Genomic DNA, 22839 nt, shown 5'->3' on the forward strand with positions numbered 1-22839 from the left:
AAAACTTTGTCAATTATCCACTTTTTAATTTTACCTCTTCTCACTCCTTTTCGAATATTTAGCTTAAATCATTAAGTTTTGACATTTTGTTCCCACACTGCTGGGTTGTGGCAGCGACGTTTACTACTTTCTAAGTTACATAATTAGCAGATGAATTTACAATAAAATACTTTGATAGTGTTGATCATTAACATGTTTGTATTTATCGGAGAAGGAACGATGAGGGGAAATGAAGCGAATGAAGCCTTTTACTGTGAAAGAGTCCAGCGGAAGTGGTTAGTGTCTGTTGGCGGAAGCTGTCGCTGGAGGGAGGACCGGAGACTGCGGAGATAAACAAACACACGCAGCGGGCTCTTCACTCACCTGCTGCCGACTCACCAGTCACCTGCCGCCGCTGCCGCAGCTCCACGTCCCACCCGGGTCCACACAGCCAGGAGCAGAGACCCCAGCCCGGGACACCCTCCTCCTCCTCTTCCTCCCTCCCTCCTCTTCGACCCCCGGAGGCGTCCCGGCGGAGAGCCGAGTGAGACATGACGGAGCTGAGGAAGCGAGGCGGCGGCGGAGCGGACACCGACAGCACCGACAACATCAGCGACAAGGTAACCGACGAGAAGCCGGAGACCAGAGGCCGGTTCCCCGCCGGTCGGTCGAGGCCCCGGCCCCGGCCTGGGGAGCGAGCTGGGCCGGGTTGTGGCTGCGGTCGGACCGGCGGGGGCTAGCTGCGGTTACCGGTTAGCTAGCAACGGATGCTAACATGAGCTAATGAGTTAGCCTCCGGTAATCCCGCAGCGAGCTCCCGCAACGAGCCACCGCAACAACACGGTGACGAAATAACGACTTTTATTTTGTGGGACAGTCACATGATCATGGGCTGAATATGTCACCTCATGTTTGTAACCCTGTCATCAATGACACAGTCAACAACAACAGAATAATAATAATAATGTATTACGATAATAGCTCCTTCATTAAACGTAGCACATTTCATAACAAAACATCAGACACCTGACGTCACACTAAGCCGCAGTGCAAGTTACGTAAAATGACCAGACACGTGGATTCAATCCTGACAGTTTTTTAATATTTACTTGAGTTTTCAGTGAGATTCCTCAAATAGAAAATATGAAGTGTAGCAACAACTCTGCTTTAAAATAATGATTTCAGTGCTGAAGCCTTTAAGAATCGATAGCATTGACCGATCTTGACCTGTCAGTCTTGACTTCTTTATCAGCTGTTGACCAAACAATGTCCAGTCAAACAAGGGCGTCCCCTTGTCCCTGCTTCAACTCAAACCAGTAGAGAGGTTTCTGGTTAGAATCCTGATCTGAACAGGTTCTCCCAGTGTCTGTGTGAGTTTGGCTTCCTCCCCCAGTCCCAAGACCGGGGGTTGGTTCATTGGAGACTCTGAATTGTCCTTATGTCTTTTCCTGCCTTGGGTCCTCGTCTGTGGGTTTCTAACACTGTCTCCTGTACTTTAGACCAGGGGTTTTCAACTGGTTTTGTCCCAGGGACCACCATTCTGACTAGAAGGTAATCCGCGGCCTCCGTGTGTGTGTGTGTGCGTGCATGTGGATAGAAGGAAGTTTTAACATTTGGTTTTCCATGTTGGTTTTTAAAAATCTCAAACAAATCTAGAAAAATCTGTGTAAAAAACAACAAAAACGGTTGATTTTCAGTGCTTAAGAATTGAAAACAAAATTAAAATGCAGTTTGTAGTTGTACTGCATCTCAGAACCATATGAACATCAATATATAACGTTCATGACTTAAATGTACAGACATGTAGCTGACATGTTGAGAGAACGTTAAAGTAACGATGATCAATAACAATCAACATAAACTGGGGCTACAACTGAAGAGGGAAGATGACAAAGTAATGCAGAATATGTCACAAATGATAATCATACAATATCACACAAACAATTGAGGCCTACTTAAGTTTAATCTCATGATCACCAGCAAAGTCCCCTCATCACCTTTATATTATTTAAGACATATTTTTCTTATATTAGATATTTTTCACGATATTCAAGAGTAATCTGGAAATGCGTTGAAATATCAGAGCGAATTTCGCGGACCCCCTGCAATGCCGTCGCGGACAACCAGGGGGCCGCGGACCCCCGGTTGAAAACCCCTGCTTTAGACGATCATATAGTTGAAGAGGTTCCTCACTAAATAGTTCTTGCTGTGGGTTCGACCCTCCTGCTCTGAAGGCTCTTACCTCCACTCAGGATGTTTTCACTGCTCTCCATTGGTTTGTTTGTTAATTGTTACTGCAGGAAACTTGGTGGAAGGATGGAACACTTCATGGTTCATCTTGAGCGAATCCCTCATCGTGGCCTTCATGCAGCTTCTGACTCTCGCTGTGTGTGGATTCAAATTCTCTCTGGAGCCTCTGGTGCTAAAAACAGATTCACCACATCAGTAACATGTGCTGTGCATCTAAATGTATTCGTCCCCGGGGGGTTACTGTTGCCTGGCCGTGTGTTTACATTCGGGCACTGTTCATTTTCGGCCCAGGGAACCCCCCCCCCTCTGAACACCAGAGATATGTGAGGGGTATGACTCAGTAGAGTTCAAGCAGGGATACAGACTGTTTGTTAACCCTTGTTTACATTTATAGACGAATAAAACACTCTTTTTTTAAAGGGTGATTTAACTTTCCTAAGAAGTTGTGAAATATTCTCCATCAGGATTTGATCATTTTCATTTCTGTAGCATCGAGTCACCAAACCTCAGCCTGATTTATTAGCTTCCTGTGGGTCCATGTGACTCTGGTGTACACGCCCTGACTGGCTTGTCCTGAAATGCTGTGAAAACACAACACAACACAACAAAGCAGCAAAATGACTTAATCCACTATGATTCAGATCAGAAACTGAAGAGAGTGATCCAACCCTAAGAGTTGAAGAGAGCAGGGTTGGGCAACACGTTTTTCTAGGATGTGGCCCTGTGGTTGTAACTGACAATCCTGTCAGAGTCTTATGAAACAGATCTGGAGAGAGAGGGAAGAGGAAAAACCTGTTGGGCGTTGAAGTCGGCTGCATAATAGACCAAAGCCCCGCCTCCTCCATATTAGCCAATGGGACACAGGCCAAATGAAACAGTCAAATACATCAGACATATTTTTTTCAAGGAAGATTGAGTTCTTATCACGCTGATGTATGTTCAAGTGTTATTTATTTTGGGCCTTTGATAAGTTGCTATAAAAATAGGGGCAACATCATGATTGACAGCTGAGCGTGACTCCCTAATGGTCGAGAGCGTGAAACCGTGGCGTCGTCCCACGATCTCCACGGCGCCGACTCCAAATGACGTCTTCAGTGCAAAATGGCAGCGTTCCTTTCTGCGATACTTTGGATTAATTTCTGGATCGTGAAGAGATTCTTCTTCTGTGATGCGTCCCCTGAATTGCGATGCTGCTTCTGCTCACTTCCATTTATTCGACAGCCGTGTGCAGCGTGTGCTCGACTTACACATATCGAGCTCGCGTCCTTCACGCTGCTTCTCTCCAGTCACGGCTCTAACAGCGTTGTCGGGACAATTAGCGGCTGTTCGAGACCCCAACACGACAGTTGACCTTGGTGGGCAGTCTGCTGGTTGGCTGGGCGTAACGGACGCCTCCAGCAGCAGTGATGGTGGCAGCAGGCGCTTAAACGCTCTGATGGTCACAGCTTCATTCCACACAGACCTAGTTAGAAATGGGACAGCACAGGACTGGTATTCATGTTGTGGCTCTGTGTATAGAGTAAAGTTCAAACACAAATACTGTAGATATAGTTTTTTGTCCAGTTTGTATGGTTCTTGGAATATTAACATGAGTTTTCTAAATCCCTTAGAATAGATAGATTGTTCTTTATGTTGCTTTTTAAACTTCTTGGCTCTTACCCACGCGTGTCACCATTGTTTCTCTGACACTGGAGGATAACGTGCGTCTTCATGTTCTCACTGACAAAGCTCGGATTAGCTCGGATGAGGAACCCCCCCCCCCCCAGCACCAGACTTCTCTAAACAGCTGTTAAAATCAGAGATGTGTCTGAATCTTCAGAGGAAGAAGAGAAGAAACTCAATGTAGTGCAATTTGAGAAAATACATCAAGTCTAAATAAACACACGCACATACAGATGTAAAGATATATTGTATTAACAAATACAAGCGCATTATATTATACAGCATTCATCAAATACACCACTCAGGAACCGATTAGTGATACAACATAATGCTAACATAACATGCTAACATTCGGATGTATTCTATGTTGGCTATCATGGTAGCATTTGTGGAGGGCGTTATTAGCTAACACGCTAAATGTTACACGTGAAACTATACACTTTATAGAAAGATAAATGTTAAACTAGTGTTTTAACAATGAAGTGCTATAATCATGTTGTGCTGAGCTGTTGACTCTGGTAAAGTCATGAATGAAGACATTGCTTTCCCATTACTTATGCATCCAGGTGTATTGATTTCCGGTTGGAGCGCCACCTCGGAGGCGTCCCTCTGCTTGTGTCTCTGGAACATGTCCCTGTTTTCTTCGGGCTGCACCTCAGAGAGTTGGAAGTTGCAGCAGTGCTACTTCAGGGCAATGTGCACTGCTGATTAGCCTAAATCCTTCCTTGCAGCAGGAGTGAACCAATGCAGGCTGTAGCTTACTCATTGATCCTCAGTGAGCCGGGCGCTGCTGCAGGCCTGCACCTCACAGGTGGAAAGACGTGTTTGGTGTGCCGGGTGGGGGGGGGGGGGGGAGCCGCTGCCATGGAAGCAGCTTCTCACTGCGATTCAACCTTCCAGGTTAATCCAGAGTTGTCTGGATGAAAACTGTAGATCACGGCCCCGTGTTCAGTTCTTCTGATTAAAACTAAATGGTCGTAGATTCTTTGCTGCTCAACTCATGACACTACGTTTTTAGGTTGAGTTTGTGATGACTCAGGGTTTCTTCATGAATGTTGGCAGGTTCTGTTGTGTCTGGTGATAGTCAGTCGGTTTAGAGGCTCTGCTGTTTCCTAAAAGGTTATATTGTACTGGAGTTATGATAAGTTTGAGTATTTGGATGCATCCCACATGTAGTCGGGTGAAACAAAGAAGTCAAACAGACTTTGTGACTCACATCCACTTGTCCTGATTGTCCGCTCAGGACAAGTTTGTCAGTGTATGCTTGAAATACAAACTACCATCCGTGTGTACATGTGAGACTCAATGAGCCTGATTCACTGGACCTTTTTAAGTAATAAAAAACATTCACCTCCCCTGTCACTGGAGGAGAACTCGTCACCATAAAAGGTTTGGTTAATCCTGTCAGTGCTGCAGACGGTGGTGTTAACTGTGCCCATTTATATTGTCAGTCATGCTTTGGACATTCTGGGATAACCTTGCACATCCACAGACTCGCAAACACACTTGGACACGCACCCGAGCAGGAGACATCTTTTTATCTGCAGGGCACAGCGGCAAAACCAGTTTAGTCCAAGTTCTCTCAAGGAGCGAACATCATCAGTTGTGCTCTTATGTATCAGACTGTCCCAAAGTCATGGGTTCAGAGAATCGATCTCAGATTTCTTAGAAGTCTGAAATCCATCTCACGGGTGTGAAAGTAAAGAAGCAGAGATTCTCCACTGGTTTGATGATCTGGTTTCAAACCCTCTATTTGCACAATGGCACGTTTGTCCCTGAATTCTTGCAGAAACACATTCTTAGAAAAGATTGTCACAAAAGTAACAATGTGAGCATCAGTCGGTAAAGTTTGTGAATTATAGCTGAGCTTGGAAGGCTAAGGAGACATAATTAATTCAGTAGTTTATATCTTAGTAAAGAATTTAAGGTACGATTGCACTGAGCTAAGTTTTCCTCAATCTATGTCATCAGTATTTCAGAATCTCTTTCCTTTGAGGGTCTGAAATGCAGACACATTATAAAAGTGTAGTGGTTTCTATATGTTGTTGGTCAAAATTAATAATCTCTCAAATTTACCAAAAAATTTAACCGTGATTCTTTTGTTTGCATTAAACTGCGACAACTCTCACGTGGATTTAATTGTTTTCCCTCGTGCGAATTCTACAAAGTCATCATTGTTTCATCTGAAATTAAATGAGCTGCAGAGATTTGATTTCATGGTAAAGTGGAGGCAAAGGATCAGGTGTCAATCAGCAAAACTGTGTATTAGGTATTAGGTCATTTCATACACATCCCAAAGGCTAAAAGAAGATATTTTATCATGATGTCTTCTGTGTCGTCGGGATGTCGTGTCACAACAAACCTAAACTTGTGTAGTTATGACACGATAATAATAATGACGGGGCCGGTATCTGGAGGCAAAACGACTGGAGGCCGTTGGTAACACCGGGGTTGTCACGACTTTATTAGCGACTCATCGCCCTCCTCTCTCTTCTATGACCCAGACTCTCTCCTCCTCCTCCTCCTCCTCCTCCTCCTCCTCCTCCTCCTCCTCCTCCTCCTCCTCCTCCTCCTCCTCCTCCTCCTCCTCCTCCTCCTCCTCCTCCTCCTCCTCCTCCTCCTCCCTCTGGCTCTGCAGAGAAAGCATTAATAGCCAAGAGAGGAGGACAAAGACGACAGGGGAGGTGAGAAGAGCTGCAAGGACAGTCGCAATGCTGCTGCTGCTGCTGCTGCCTCTCAGTCTCTGCAGCTCACAGATTGTAGGAAAACATGGGCGTCTGGTAGAAGGTGAATTCTGTCTGTATCAGCCGGTGTTGATGAGGTGCTCAGGGCGTCACTACTCGTGTCGATATCACACAGATTTGCAGCTTTGTTTGACTGTGGTTACACAGCAGGTACCAAACTTCACTCAATAAACAAAAGATTAACAGTGTGTTGGACAGTTTGATTAAAATGATTACGAACATTCAGGCAGATTAAGCTTTAATAACGTAGCTCTGCATGTAACATATTTGTGTGGTTGAGGTAATGAACTGACCAGAGGCTCGTTTCAGGTCCCAGAATCTTTTATTAAGCTGCTGACTAACGGTATCCACAACACGTGAGTGAGAAAACACCATCACTTGTCATATCCAGGAACATTATCTTCATCATAGATTTCCATCCATCTCTTCATCCATTATCTATAATGTTAACGTTGGTCAGGGGGAGGGGGCTGGAAAATCATGAGAGGTGCCTGTTATAAAGCCTGCTGTGATGTGATCAGATTTCTTACTTTATTTAACAGACACTTGATATTCAAATATTGCAAAGAACTTCAGCCAATCATCACATTTTAATTATTGCTCGATGAAAAAAGTGATTCTCTTGTCAGATATATAGAAGTTGAATAAAGAAAATAAACAATGTAAACATTAAAAAGTAAAATATAAACTGTACACAACTTTTCTAATTATTCTGCTTAGCTGGTTAAATGGCTGCTCTGTTTAAAAAGCTACAGATAAACTTGTTTCTAGTGGTGACCATGACTACAAATGACACTTGCAGCATAGTGCTCTGTCTTTCTTTGACTTCAGTGTGAGTCTTGTGAATTATTATTTTCCTATTTCAGTCAGGACAGTGTGTGTAAGCCTCTCCGCCTGAAAGGCCCCTGTAGCTTTCCACCGTTTCAGTCTGCAGGCCTGAAAATACGTTTCCTCATTAAAACCTGAGTAGAAATCCACACTTCATCTTCTCTCCTGAGCGCTAATGCCACCTGAAGTGACCCCAGGCTAATCACAAAATCTGGACAAGATCACAGACCTTCTATCTAAATGAAAATCTGTCCGAGTTAACCCCGGCGCCCCCCGCTCACCGTATTTAGCCACGTTTGAGTAAAAGCAGCCATGAAAGGGAAGAAATGTCCAGGAGCATCAGCGAGGACGTCAAGTGCAGAGAGAAACTTAATCTCCTACTGTGTGTGTCTGTGTCTGTGTCTGTGTGTGTGTGTTTGGTTTAAAAAGACTCCCTTAGGAAGAAGAAGTGTTTCCTCTCACCACTTTGTTACCTCACAGACCATTTCTGGTTAATTTCAGAACAAATTGCTGGGTTTATGTCACTTTACTTACTTTTCATAGTAGTTACAGTGTCCAAAGGACTTATTGTAACTGCTTCGGTTAAACGGTTAAATATCAAGTTTCAAATAATCCATCTCTCTGTTGTAAAGGGTTTGATAATCACATTTTAGGGATCATTGCCAATTTAAAAAACAAAATACCCACTCACACACACACATGCACACACACTGTGTCTGTTGACTGGGTTTAAATCCAGATTAAAGATTCATTAACACCAATAAAGAGGTTTGCCTCCCGGGCAGCAGCCTGTTAACCTGGCGACACGAGGTTTAGACTTTCAGCTCCGTCATCCTCACGTTTCGTCACCGGCCTCCAATCGAACATTTTCTCCTTGTGTGCAATTTTCATGTTGGAATTATTGTGTTCAGATTAGTTTCAAATATAGAAATTAAATTCACTTCAGGTCAGCACAATATATTAAACATACATTTTTAAAGATCAAGTGTTTATCATTAAATAAACAGCATTGTTCGTGGAATATTAAATTTATTATGATTGAAGAAATAAGTCTTTGCTAAGTTCAGAATTAAAGTAAAGCATAAGTGCGTGAGTGTGTGTAATTGTTTGTGTTTCACGTACAATAAGGACTTAACGATGGTTCTGAGCTCTAATAATCTGCCTCCTGGTTTTAAATACAACAAACACACTCACACCCACTTGAGTCACAGCCAAGTTTAGAAAACACATGAACCACAACTCTAGGAAACGGGAATGTGTGTTGACTTCATACCCCTCCCAATCAGACAATACTAACTTTACTATATTGTACAAATTCCATTTAGAGCCTGTTCTTACTAACTAACAGATGTACACCGGTGAAAACCTAACCTTGTCGTCATCTTTACCATTTAACTGGTTAATCTGACTAAGATGTAGATTGTGTCTCTAATATAAATGGTTGTGAAAGTTGAGGAGTTACTCCACTCTATGATGTCAAGTTCCTTCCATATGATCATAATGATTATTTCAATCTATATAAGCTTCAAGTTGTGTCTGTAGGATGCATTAATACCTCGAAAAATGCATTTTTTAAATCATTTACTGAACAATATTTATTAACTTTTTCTCCGCAGCTCTGTTATTAGCAGCATTAACCTTTAATCGATCATCTGGAGATGAACTCACAAAAAGTAATAAGTGAATTCGGTGAAAACCTGTCCGTGCTTTATTGAGTTGATTTGTACAGACACACACACAGACAGACAGACAGGCACACACACACAAAGACACACACACACGGGTAAAACCAATACCCAATTAAAGCACCATCTGCTGAGTCGTGTGTTTCTCTCCTCGGCTCAGACTCATGACGACCTCAACATTTACTTGTCGTTTGCATCTCAGTGTCTGACCTCCGACGACTTTCATGTTTTCCATCTCTGTTGTCACCGCTCTGCAGTCTGAGCTTTCTACACTAACCTGTGTGTCAGGTGATCTTAGAACACTATTTGAATATCTGTGTGTGTGTGTTCTGACAGGAGGGCGACTGTGATGACCGGCTGGGTCTGCACGGTGACGCAGACGGAGAATGTGACGCTGACTCCAAAGCAGACGCTCCAGATGTTCCTCTCTCCACAGCAGACACAGACAACACTCCACAATGCCTGAACAAAGCTCTGGAGGGCCTGCCGCCCAGGTACACACACACACACATACACACACACACACACACACACACACACACACGCACACGCACACACACACACTCTCAGGAGACAGATGCTAGCAGCTGCTGTTTGTTCCTCACTGCTCGACCCTGCCACAGGCCTATGGGACAAATACCGGCCCATATTCAGAAACTGAAATAATCTGTAGTAAAGTTAGACGAGGAGCAAATGTCTCTGCCACCAGGGATCACTTTCCCATAACTTCTCTGCTGTGATTTCAGCCATAATAAATCTGCTGTAAGAAGCAGATTCTTCTCCATCTTTTCTGGAAAGACCCTGACAGAATGATTGATCACCTCCCCTGCAACATGTAGGTTAATTGGACCAGAAATAGAAAGAAGTCTGCAGAGGTGCATGAAAACGCCCCTTATTAATGTAGTGGAGGAAATACAGTAACTCTGTGTTAATACACTGCAAACATCTCATCGACCCGGAGGTTTACTGCAGGTCTGTGACACATGGGGTCATATATATATATATTGCGGAGGGCGTGACCAATGAGCGACGGCCAGGTTACAGGGCTTAAAGGCTCACGAGGAGGGAAGCACTAATCCCTGCTGGCTTGATCGGCATTGGAGGTGGTGTGCTGCAGAGAGAGAGAGAGAGCTGTGGATGAACAGACTGCAGAGAGAGGGAGAGAGAGAGAGGGAGGGAGGGGGAGAGAAACATATGGAGAAGCTGTAGTAAAAATAAAGAGGGAGAGGCGGAGGGAGGAAGGGTGGTGCTTTGCGTGCAAGTGAGTGAATGATGATGGTGGGAGGGAGTCGGAGAGAGAGAGTCAGCTTTTTTTGATGACGCAGCGGTTTTCCTCCTCCATTCATGCGTCCAGGCAGCTCCTGTGCAGCTTTTAGCTCGTCCCTCTCTTTTGTTTTTGCTCGCAGGCGGCAGGGCATCAGGAGTTTGTCTCACAGCAACACACAAACGGGCTGATGTGTTGTGAAAAACACATTCCACACGTTTGGCACATGTGTCACGGCACAGGTTGTACTGGTGAAAGGTGCCGATGGTGATAATGAGCCCAGTGGCTGCACCAGCTTAAAACAGGCCGCAGCATTTCTTTATATTACACTTATCTAGCACTTCTCTAGTCTTGATGACCCCTCAAAGCCCTTTTACAGTATTAATACAGTTTTTGACATTCCCCTATTCATACTTTCTCTATAATACATCATTAATACAGTGCTGGCACAGCCGCCAGGGGCCATTTGGGGTTCAGTGTCTTGCTCAAGGACACCTCAGCACATGGTCACACTTCTGGTTAGTGGACTAGCAGCTCTACCTCCTGAGTTTAGTCCCAGGAACTTCTTCAAGGAACTGAAAGGGTTCCCTCTTTGACACGGAGGGGACCGAGTTCGAGACCTATACTGCAGCCAGCCACCAGGGGGAAGGGGTGGGTGGATGTATCTGAATGACTTTGCTGACCCCAAAGACGTCACAGTTAAAAAAAGTCATTGATGAATGCGACGGAATTCTAACTGGAGCTTTGGACAGTAAATAATACACTGTATACTTTCCTCTCTCGCCATATGGAGTATACATTATTGAAATTCATTTTCAGGAGGGAAATAAATCTCTAATTCAAAGTTTCCATTCTCCACAGATGGAAGAACTACTGGATACGAGGGGTTCTGTCGCTAGCCATGATTTCCGGCTTCTTCCTCATCATCTACATGGGACCTATCGCTCTTTTATTAATTGTAAGTGGCAGAGATCGATACCATCGCTGGTGTTTGAGTCGTCAGTGCATCTGTTCACGTGTCACGATTCCTCTCTGCTTCTTTCTTCTGATCTAGGTCATGACCGTCCAGATCAAGTGTTTTCAAGAAATCATCGACATCGGATACAGAGTTTACCGTTCCTACGAGCTGCCTTGGTTCAGGACTCTGAGCTGGTGAGTAACAGGATGTTATAATAGCAGCAGATTTGCTCTAGAAACATTATTAACAGAGATTAGTGCAGTTATCTGACCAATCTCTCATTCCGCAGCACAGGATGTGTGTTAACGGACAAACAGGAAGTGGTTTGAGAATCAGTCCAGCATCTGTGTGGTCGGAGATTATTCAGAGAATGGAATATTTGTACTTCAGACTCTAAACATGTCGATTTAAAGTCCACAAGAATGTTCCAGGGAATGTTACAGACTGCAAAGCAGGACTGATTTATTGGTTCACAGATAAAATGTCCGATATGAGCCTTTCACAGACATAGAACACAGATATTTTACAGAATAAGCAATGTGCATTTACTGTTTCTATTTATCTAAATAAGTTAATTTTCTCAATTCAAGTTCTATACCTTTTGTGTTTTCTATTTATTTAGAGTTATTTAAAATAAAGTTTATGGTTGAACTGTAAAATATCAAACCTCCTTCAAACATCTTTGTCCTGAGATCAATCTTATCAAGAAACGTCTTTTTCTTACATATATCAGCTGATCTATTGATTTCAGAATCTTTTTAACTTGCTAATATCAGTAGTTTCAAGAGTTTATTGTCAAATGCACAACAATAACATTAAGCAGTCGCTGGCAATGAAATGCTGAGGTCACAGGTTCTCTTATAGCAATGCTCAGAATATTACAAGTCAAAAAAGTATTAGTAGTGTATTGGTATGTAAGCAGGGGGAAGAAGAAGTCCGTTAACTCAGCGTTTCCTTCAGTGAAACATTGACTCGGCTTCGTCTGCAGCAACATCCTCCTTTGTTTGTTCCCGTTCCTGTTGCAGTGTCACCTTTGCATACACAGACACCCCCCCCCCCCACCCCCCACTGCATGTGGCAGCAGCGCTCAGCCCGGAGCAAAGATCACTGCCGTGTTGGAAACAAGTGCAGGCTAATTGAAACTTGCCCTTTTCCCCAAGGCCAACCATCATACACACGCACACACACGCACACACACACACACACACACACACACAGCAGGTCAATGTACAGCCAGTGTCACACAGACGTCTAAACCCAGTGACACACACAAGAGGGTTTATCATGCAGCAGCTTATTTCTTCATAACGACAGAGACTGTTGTTCTACATGTAGGATAAAACCGAGAAGCACTCAAACATACTTGAGGCCAACTCAAACAACATGTAAAGTAAAACCAGTCCCGTCTGTTTCTCTGCCTCAGGTACTTCCTGATCTGCGTCAACTACTTCTTCTACGGTGAGACGGTGGCGGACTACTTCGGGGCTCTGGTGCAGAGGGAGGAGCCTCTGCAGTTCCTGGCTCGCTATCACCGCTTCATCTCCTTTGCTCTGTACCTCGCAGGTGACTCCCTCCTTCCAGACTCCTTATCTCAACAAAGAAAAAAAGAAAAACATGCTCTTTGGCCCCTTTTCTTTATGGAATAGATTTCACCATAAACAGTCTGTAGCAGAGCCGAGTTACAAGTCACATTACTGAGGAGGAAATAAAACAAAAACAAAAGCCGCAGGAAGACGTTCAATATCCACATTTATGAGTTTTTAAAGTGATTTACATTGTGACATATTGAATCTTTTCATGTTCCTGCAGCAGAAAGGGTTTAATTGCTCTGCTAATAAGCAGCCGGATGCGTCATAAAACACCGAGCTGAGCGTTTATTGTCACATCGCAGTTAACCAGTGATTCATGTAAATATCTGATAGCTTATATCCTGGGTTTTACTGAATGCATCGTACTGTTCTGTTTGTTTCTCCTTCTCTGGATCACATGAAACTCATTTACAAACGCATGCTTCTTCTTCTGGTTCTAAATTTATACAACGTGGAGAAAAGGGAAAAACACACATTACACACCGAAGAGGAAACAAAAGTCAAAAGAGTTGTAAAGTTATATCATCACATACCGAACTGTTATGTTTGTTGATGACAGTAAAAACTCAGATCTTCACTCAGGCCTTTCATAGAGCAGATGGCAGAACTCTGGTTATTACTGCTTTTACTTTACTGTGAGCAGGATTACGCTAAAACTACCTAATGAATTTCCACGAGACTCGGTGGCAGGACGGGTCAGAGAAGAACCCATTAAATCTTGGTGCACATCCAGGAATTTGTTTTTCCTTCTCTGAGGTTTTCTGAAGGAATAATTCATGGATCTAGAGGATAAGGCACATTTAGAGGAACTGAAATCTAGCAGTGTGTGTAACATGGTGCAGCTTGATTTGAAGTGGACTGTTGAAAGCTCCAGTATATCAGACATTCTAGTTAGACGACAAACAGAGTCTTATTATTAAGTGTTTGACTTTGCAAATCAGTCTGTCGCTGCTTTAGTTTTAACATTTGACAAAACTAAAGAAGGCTTTGACAAGTAAAAAGATTTAAGACCCACTTGTTGAAAACTCCAAATTAGATGGAATAAAAAATAAAACAGCGAATGTAAATCAAGCATTTCCAGAGGATTTGGGTAAATTTATCCAGCAGAAGCAGTTAGATTAACAAAGATTCCCTGTGGGATGAATACCGGATCTGTCTGCTGATCGCTCAGTGGTTAAGTTTCAGAGTCGGCCCGAGTCTCGCTGACTAGCTGCCTTTCAGTCGACCCTGCGCCGGCGTCAGCTGCAGTTTCAAACCCCAGTGACGCCCTGAAGCAGAGAGCGAGTTCTCAATCTGCTGAGGGGCGTCCGATACTCGAGTGGATTCAGATCTGTGCAAAATCCAAACAGTCACAAGATGAAACTCCTCAATGCTTCATGTAAAGAATAATCTGAGTTGTGTAGTCACGGCCCTGCTACACACACTCACACACACAGACACACACCTCCCTGTACATTATATAGTATGTGTAACTGTTGTTGTGATCCACAGATTTTTTAAACCTCTGTAAAGTTGCAGTAATAACTGACAGCATGTTGTCTACTCTTTCACAGGTTTCTGCATGTTTGTGCTGAGTTTAGTGAAGAAACATTACCGCCTGCAGTTTTATATGGTGTGTATCAGCCCAGTAACCCTCTTCCTCCTCCTCCTCCTCCTCCTCCTCCTCCTCTTCCTCCTCTACTACACCACTCACCTTCCTGTCCTCCTCCCTCCACCGCTTCCTGCTGACACGAGTCTCCAGTATTCTGGAGTCTCATCTTCTGCTTTGCTGTTTGCCATTAGAAGAAGTCTCTTTTTAAATGCTGTGACCCTTCTGTTATTGGGCATCACACACGTGAGCTGCTCTCAGACACGCACTGAACTCTGGGTAATCCCCTGGCGTTCTCTGGGGGGGGCTGTAGGTGAAGACGTCTGCAGCAACTGACTCACACGCAGCCCCTCTGGAGAAGCTCAGTCACACAGCTGATGCTAACAGTGCATGTGTGAAAGCAGCTCCAGATACTTCTGCAATGGCTTCAGCTTCATTTCACTTCTCATGCGTCTGTCGAGCTTCCTCTGACATCTGAAGGCCGCTCTAGTGCAAAACAGTTTATTGGCCTGGACTGACTTTATTGCCCATTTGGCTTTTATTGAGTCGATGTGTTTTCATTGTGCAGGCAAATCTATGCAAATGCTTTCATCGCAGACATTCATAGAGTGTTTTCATAACCACCTAGTGAATCATGATCCTTTCAAGTTAAACCTTTCTAGAACAAATTGGCCTTTTTCTCATAATTGATCTTGTATATGATATAGGATATAGGATATTCAAAAAGCTGCTGCCTTGTTATTTGCATGCATCTCCGCAGAATCTTTGTTTGTGACATTTGCTCCACCTGCTGCCTGCTCTTCTTCATATATATATATATATTGATTAGTTTTGATTAGGGTTGCAAAATTCCGGGAATATTCAAAGTTGGAAACTTTCCATGGGAATATACGGGAATAAACGGGAATAAACGGGAATTAACGGGAATAAACTGGAAATGTTGTGGGTAATTTATACTAACTGTATTTACCTTGTCATATACAGACATGAATATAAACATTTTGGCTGATTTGAGCCCTGAGGAAACTTTGGTCACTTGACTTTATGCTTCTGCATCGTTGTGTCATTCTTAACATAGGTCTATGCACAGTATTTGCAAATGTACACAGCCTTTCCTTCTACATTGGATGAGGTGAAATGTCTCAACACATGAGATAGTGCACGTGGCATTGTTCTGTAGAATAAGATGAGAAAAAAGTTTGTAAAAAAGCCTTAATGCAATGCCAGAGATATAAATAGTTAGCCAAACAATTGGAATCATCTGTACAAATATTTTACAATTGATGGATAAATGAATGGAAATATGCTAGATGAACAGATGAACAATCCTCAATCAGCATGCTAATATATTTTCCCAGTAATATCATGGAAACTTACCTGACTAGTCCTTCACTCTACAGCAGGCCTCAATCAGCTCTGCTGTAGAGTGAAGGATGCTGGGAGTTATCTGTGCATGTGATGGAAGAATGCACAGTGGAGGGTTGAAACTCAACGTTCCATACATCTTTAAAATAGAGTTTTGAATGATGTTTTTATTGCTCAGCGTCTAATTTGCATAGTTGTTTTTTTTTCAAAATTCCCGAGCTTAATATTCCCGTGGAAACTTTCCGCCCCTTTGCAACCCTAGTTTTGATGCATATGACTTTTGCTGTTTATCATCTCACTCTGCGGCTCCGTCAGTGTCCTTTCACCTCATTCACCTGTTTGTTTGTACGATTTCACTATTTCTGACACGAGCCGACTTCTGAGCAGGCGCGGCGACATTCCAGTGTAGTGACACTGTCGTGTTTGTGTTTGTGTTTGCCATTCCAGTTTGCTTGGACCCATGTGACCCTGTTGATTGTGGTAACTCAGTCCCACCTTGTCATTCAGAACCTGTTTGAAGGAATGATCTGGTAAGCAGGACACAGACAGACCTTGTTATCTCTGATTATCACCACATACGTGTCCTTGCACCCGTGTTCACTGTCGTGTAGCTCGTCATTCTGTTAGAGTTCGAACACAATCATATTCTGTTTTAATTAACTTCTGTGAAGATTACAAATCATTGAATTTCACAATAAAAGCACACATTGCCACAGTAGAAAACCATAAGTATATATTTTCGCTCTCTGACATTTATCTGTTTATAGAGTAGATGATATATTTTCCAGCCACAGAGACGAGATCAGAGTTTCTCTCGTGGTTGGATTAATTTCTCCCTCCACATCTAAACGTCTCCATTAAATCCTGTTTCCCAGGTTCATCGTTCCGATCTCCATCGTGATCTGTAACGACATCGGGGCCTATCTGTTTGGATTCTTCTTCGGGAGGACGCCTCTCATCAAGGTAAATCAAAACGCCATCTCAGTCTCGATCAATTCATTCACATCACATGAAGGCGAGTAAGAACCACGTCATGCTGATATGAAAGACCGACGCTGTTTTCTGTCTCTCGCCCCCCCCCCCCTGCAGCTCTCGCCCAAGAAGACCTGGGAGGGCTTCATCGGCGGTTACTTCTCCACTGTGGTGTTCGGCTTCATCGTGAGTACATCACATTCGCTGCTGCCTCACATGCTCTTGTGTTTGAGGCCTGAAGTCGACCAGAGAAAATCCTACAGGGCTGAACGCTGTCGGCAGAGGTTACACTCGACTTTGTGATCACATCAAATCGCAGCGAACTGACGCTGCCTTTGACGATTCGTTTAGATAAGAGTCTGAATGAGCCCTCAGTGAATATATCAAACACGTTCCCTGTTCCTCCCACCGCCGGAGAGAATGGATTCATCCTGGATGAAGCTGTTTCCTCTCTCTCTGGAACACCAGATATCAATAGTGTTGGAGGAAGTACTTTGTTTATTTTTTATATTATTTTTATTCTCAAAAGCACAAGAAACGCAATAATACAATGTACATGTGTCGGAGGAAGTTTGAAGTAAAAGTACAAATAGATAAACGAAAATGGAATTATGTAAGTAAAAGTACCATGTTTACTTTTCTACTCAAGTCAATGTGAGTAAATATTTGCTTTTATATATACTTGAAAACATAATGTTTTGTAGTGGAGTAGAAAATGCAACTATTTGCTGATATATGTTGTGGAGTAAAAGTGAAAATAAATCTACTCAAGTAAAATGGACGAAAGTAAAAGTAGATGTACTTCCCAGACTTTTGGTGGAGAGCGTATTAAAGGAGGGTCAAACTGTTTTTCCTTAGTAAAGATAAACATTCCAACTATAAAGAATAAGAAGACTAAACTGTAGCTGGTTATCACAGCCGGCTGCCGGGGATCAGAACAGCCGTTACCAAAGCTGCTGGCAGTTTCCCATCATGCTTTCAACTGCAAGTCACTGTTTTCATAGCTTAAAGTCACTTGATCTCCAGCTTCCGTTCTCACACTCTGTTTGGAAATTCGATTTCTGTGATTTTAATCAGGAGAAGAAACTTTCACTGCATCTTTGAGTGAAAGTGTTTCCAGGAGTGTGATGATCCCGATGACACATCGATGTACCTGGAGTCAGACGTTGATCTTTACTTACAGCTGTTGTTTCTGGCTCTTCCCTCAGCTGGCGTACCTCCTGGCTCGGTTCCAGTACTTCGTGTGTCCTGTGGGATTCAACAGTGAGACCAACGGCTTCACAGTGGAGTGCGAGCCCTCGGATATCTTCGTGATGCAGGAGTACACACTTCCTGCCGTCATACAAAACCTTGGGACATGGGTAAGCCTCTTTCCCCTTGGCGTCAACTTAGACCTTTGGAAATAGGATTTTTCTATATCGTTAATATCTTTACTATATTTGTTTAGTGTCATATTATTGTGAAACTATTTTCTGGTCGTTCCCAGAGTGGGATTATTGACTAAAGGCCATTCGGCACATTTCTGAAAAGACTTTTACCGGCTGAGATCAGAAATGTTGTGTCTGTTACTGCTTCTTTTAAATCACTTATTTAAACGTTTGTTTAAAATAAAGAAAAGCTTTAATTTCTGTGTGAACTTGAAATTATTTTATTTACCTTAATTTACCTTTCATTAAAAGAAAAACATTTTAAAATATTTTATGCGGCAAAGGTTCACCTGGATATATTTGCTGTTTTAGCATAATCTTGCTTTTTGTCCTTTGTAAACATTCGATTAAATCTTATTTGATTTCTCTCTCTCTCTCTTTCAGAAAACAGTGAACCTCTATCCGTTCCAGATCCACAGCATCTTCCTCTCGTCCTTCGCGTCGCTCATCGGGCCGTTCGGCGGATTCTTCGCCAGCGGCTTCAAGCGAGCATTCAAAATCAAAGTAAACATCTCAGTCTTTGTCTTTGTCTCGGCCCTTCACCAACAAGCCAACATCATCTGAGATTTGATTTCCTGCGTCTGACATATTGTCTTAGTGGTGTTTTCCTTTCTCATTTTTAAAACTAGACATAGTTTTCCTTTTAAAGCTGTTTTTAAAAAGGAGTATTAGAACCAGACGTTAGAATATACACTGATCACCACACTGTGTTTGACACAAGTCATTTTGTACAGGCAGTTATATGCGTTTACATTTGTTTCATATATTCTTAAAGTTTTGACTTTAATCTCAACATTTTGACTTTTCTTCATTAGTGTCGAAATGCAATATCTTCCTCTCCTCATTTTTATTGTCGTACTCGTCCTTTGTTTTCTTCTCCCGTAGATTCAGTTGTCGTCGGATAAATATTTTCAGTTTCATTGCCAAGACTCATTGTTTGTTATCAGTTCAACCCGTGGTCTTTGTGATCATAACTTTAAATATCAATCACACGTCGTCATAGCGACTCCACCTCAAGCCTCGAGCTCACAGACACAGAGATTTGTTTAAGGGCGACATTCAAATATTCTAGAAACTGGTCGGACCACTTGTCTCTTGAAGTGACTCAGCAGCACTCACGGAGGTTGTGGAGGTGAACTGCAGCTTCCTGCCCTCCGACTCTGTGGTTCCTGAAATGTCCTCATGCTGTGTGTCCCTGGTCTCTGTCCTCCTGCAGGACTTTGCCAGCACCATCCCCGGACACGGCGGCATCATGGATCGCTTCGACTGCCAGTACCTGATGGCCACCTTCACCCACGTCTACATCGCCAGCTTCATCAGGTGAGAAGCTCGAGCTCGGCTGCTAAGACGCTGATCACACACGTCCCAGTTTGTTAAACATAGCTACAGATCCAGATAGGTTGTGACCAGGGTTCCCGCGGGGTCTTAAAAAGTCTTAAATGGTCTTAAATTTAATAATCGAAATTTTAGGCCTTAAAAAGTCTTAAAAAGGTCTTAAATTTGATTCGGCCAGAGCTGAGAAGTTAGAGGTTTTGTAGTGTTCGATGGGATGTTTAATTTCCTTCTCTGGACATGTTTTATGGAACATCCTTTTATTTCAATTTATTTCAGCATGTTTAAAGCATTTTTAAAGCTTGTTTGACTTGTGTATTGTTATTGTTCTTATGTTGAATGGGTATAAATTTACTTTGTAAGTAATTCTGTGACTTATTTCTTCTTTCATAGTAATTTTCCTTCATACTTTTTGCCAGTATGGTCGTAAAATAGGTCTTAAATTCTATTCAAAGTGGTCTTAAAAAGGTCTTAAAAAGTCTTAAATGTATCTTGTTAAAACCCGTAGGAACCCTGTGTGACGCTCTTGTCGCTTGTTGTCTTATTTATTTGTGCCTGTTGTGTTGCAGGGGTCCGAACCCGAGCAAGGTGCTGCAGCAGCTGCTGATGCTTCAGCCCGAGCAGCAGCTCAGCATCTTCCACACACTGCACTCCCAGCTGAGAGAGAGGGGCATGCTCCCCCCCGCCGTGGCCCAGGCCGAGTGAACGACTCCACGGGGGGATGACGGGGGGAGTGTGTGTGTGTGTGATGGTGTGGATAGTTTGTGTAGGCATGTACACACACACACACAGACAGACACACACACACTCGCACGTATCCCAGGCCCCTCCTCCTTGCTCCCGTGGTCATCCCGCCGCCTCGTCACTCGACTACAAACCAGCGCCACATCCCACCTGAAGCGTTAAAAAAACAACACAACACAAGTGGCTTTGTTGCTTTTCCACTTGGAGCGGCACATAAACTACAACAGCAAACAGGAAGTCCACATCCTGAAGACTCACACAACACAGACATCAAAGCACACAGCTTTCCCGGCGCAGGTGGACGGCGGACGTGCGGTTTCCCCTTCGCGGACGGAAAAATATTGCACTGACCTGAGCAGAACAAATGGATTTGAAGAAGCTTTTACCAGCATGAACTGGGCCCAGAGCGTCGGACACCGGGACCCGAGCCGCTCGTCTCTCTGGGGTTCGGGGGTGAAGTCATGATGCAGCAGGGTCGTTAAACTGTAAACACCGTTTTTCATGGTGTTTGCTCTATTTAAGGATCTTAACCTCATGTAGCATGTTCCTGAGTCCCGTGTCAGGCTTCTGCTTGAACGAGCCAAGTTCCTTGTTGTTCCTCCACAGCGTGAACTTGTCCGCTTTTAGGTTTCTGTCCGAATCTAAATAAGTCGCACAAAAAGTCAACGGTGTTTGACTGTAGGCATGTTAACGCAGAAACTAGAGCATCAGCCTCACACTCATGTATTGTACATAAATACATTTTGAAGATATTTAGCTAAACAAATACTTAATATATAACTACGTATGTGACCTGCTGGGGTAAAAAGATCACTTTTAAACTAAGAGAAATAATTATAATAGCATGAACAAATTAGATTTTTAAAAGTAGGGATATAGAGTTGATCTGAGGTTGCTGCTTATTTAGAGGGTGTGAACTTTAACTAGAGAATGTGAAAAAGACTTTAAAGGAATAGTTCTAACATTTGTAACGCATCTGTTTTTCTTTCGGAGAATTAGATGAGATGATTGATTTCAGAGCTCCTCCTCCTCCTCTTCTAACTCCTCCTCCTCCTCCTCCTCCTCTTTATGTTCATCTCAAACTCTCTGAAGGAAACTAAGATGTGTGTTATTGGAAATGTGGAACTATTCCTTTATATTAGACTCGTGCTTCCTGCTTTATTGATTTAACCGATGACTTCAGTTGCACTGTAGCAGTGGAGGTGGTGGTGATTGGGGGGGGGGGGGGGGGATAGACTCTGAACGGTCCCACGCCCTCACTCTTTATTCTTCTTCTCTCCTTATGCTTTAAATCCCTGTCGTACGGATTCAGTTCTGAATGTAGTTTGAAATATGAATAACAACCTGCTGTATGACATGTGCGTGTATACAGTATGTGCAGTACTGTATTTACACATATCTGAAGTATATTAAGGTCGGTGGTTTTATTGGAAATATTTTCATCTTATGCAAGTCTGAGAATTTAGATTGGAGGATTTCATTCTACAGGGGATCTGCATCTTCAGAGATGAACGTGTGATTAACACAGATTTCCCTCGGTGACTGGAACCGCTCCAGGTTCAACGTCCAGGTTCAACGTGCAATGCGTTTCCTTTTATTCTGTCCACTTCCTCCACGTGTGGGACGGACAGGATGTCTTCATTTGTTTGTCCAGTTTGTCCTTTTTCCTCATTTGAAGTGTCGGGGGGGATTTTTTTTGGGACCAGCTGTGTCGCACTGTAACGAAACCTCATCCTCGGTTAAACACACACTACTGCTCTTCACTGTCCGATGTAACACACTGAACAAGATGAAGCCGAACACGTGTGTTGCAACTCTATCTCTGAATTCTGACCAAAAACAGGAAGCTAAACAAATCTACACAAACTGAAATTATTTGAAAGTTTTGAAACTGTTATCTGGAATGTGCCGGCGCACAAATTATAATTGTTAAATTCCGTGTTTATTTCTTTGGTTCCAATTTAATGTTTGATTAGTTCATTTATTGCTTTGTTTGACAATTGTCAGAAATGTTGAAAAATGTTCCGCTAAAGTTCCAGGTTGATGGAATTCTCCAAACCCAAAGATATTTAAATAAATTTTTTTGTTTCACAGGAAGAAAACAAAGTTTTTTAACTGATTGACTAATTCCTCCTGCGACTATTTAGTAATCAACTTATTAATTTAGAAACAATGACATTGGCTATTGTCAACTTTACCAAAACAAATACAAGTGAAATTAACTTTCAACTAGAAGCATCAATGAAGTATTATAAGAATATTACATTGACACGCTCGAGACTCCAGTTTCACAGCTGTGGTTGAAATTAGAATTTAAGTGTCGACTATTTTATATTTTATTTAAGGTGAATGAAACACAACGGTAAAGGAAGAGAAACGAAGTTTTAGAAGCTGAAACGTCAGGTAATGATGCACTGCTGATGTTCGGTCGCTCGTCTTTTTAATTGATTCT

The 22839-nt window shown here is 42.8% G+C and overlaps 1 protein-coding gene across 1 annotated transcript; it reads left to right on the forward strand.

The window, feature by feature from the left end:
- Positions 1–337: 337 nt before the first annotated feature.
- Positions 338–20542, forward strand: cds1 (CDP-diacylglycerol synthase (phosphatidate cytidylyltransferase) 1). The gene is made up of 13 exons (XM_061071815.1): positions 338–599; positions 9485–9642; positions 11274–11370; positions 11467–11564; positions 12794–12933; positions 14513–14571; positions 16360–16442; positions 16788–16875; positions 17002–17070; positions 18093–18245; positions 18696–18815; positions 19528–19631; positions 20213–20542. The coding sequence occupies exons 1-13, from the start codon at positions 531–533 to the stop codon at positions 20346–20348; spliced, it is 1374 nt and encodes a 457-aa protein (XP_060927798.1). The 5' UTR covers positions 338–530; the 3' UTR covers positions 20349–20542.
- The last annotated feature ends 2297 nt before the right edge of the window (positions 20543–22839 follow it).

The sequence above is a fragment of the Limanda limanda genome, chromosome 5 (assembly GCF_963576545.1).
Source record: "Limanda limanda chromosome 5, fLimLim1.1, whole genome shotgun sequence".
NCBI classification, from domain to species: domain Eukaryota; kingdom Metazoa; phylum Chordata; class Actinopteri; order Pleuronectiformes; family Pleuronectidae; genus Limanda; species Limanda limanda.

Excerpts from the sequence above, each read along its gene's own strand:
- cds1 (XM_061071815.1), top strand. The coding sequence starts at position 531 with ATGACGGAGCTGAGGAAGCGAGGCGGCGGCGGAGCGGACACCGACAGC. Across the intron at positions 600-9,484 it reads CCGACAACATCAGCGACAAG|GAGGGCGACTGTGATGACCG; the intron begins GTAACCGACGAG and ends GTGTTCTGACAG. Across the intron at positions 17,071-18,092 it reads CTGTGGTGTTCGGCTTCATC|CTGGCGTACCTCCTGGCTCG; the intron begins GTGAGTACATCA and ends CTCTTCCCTCAG.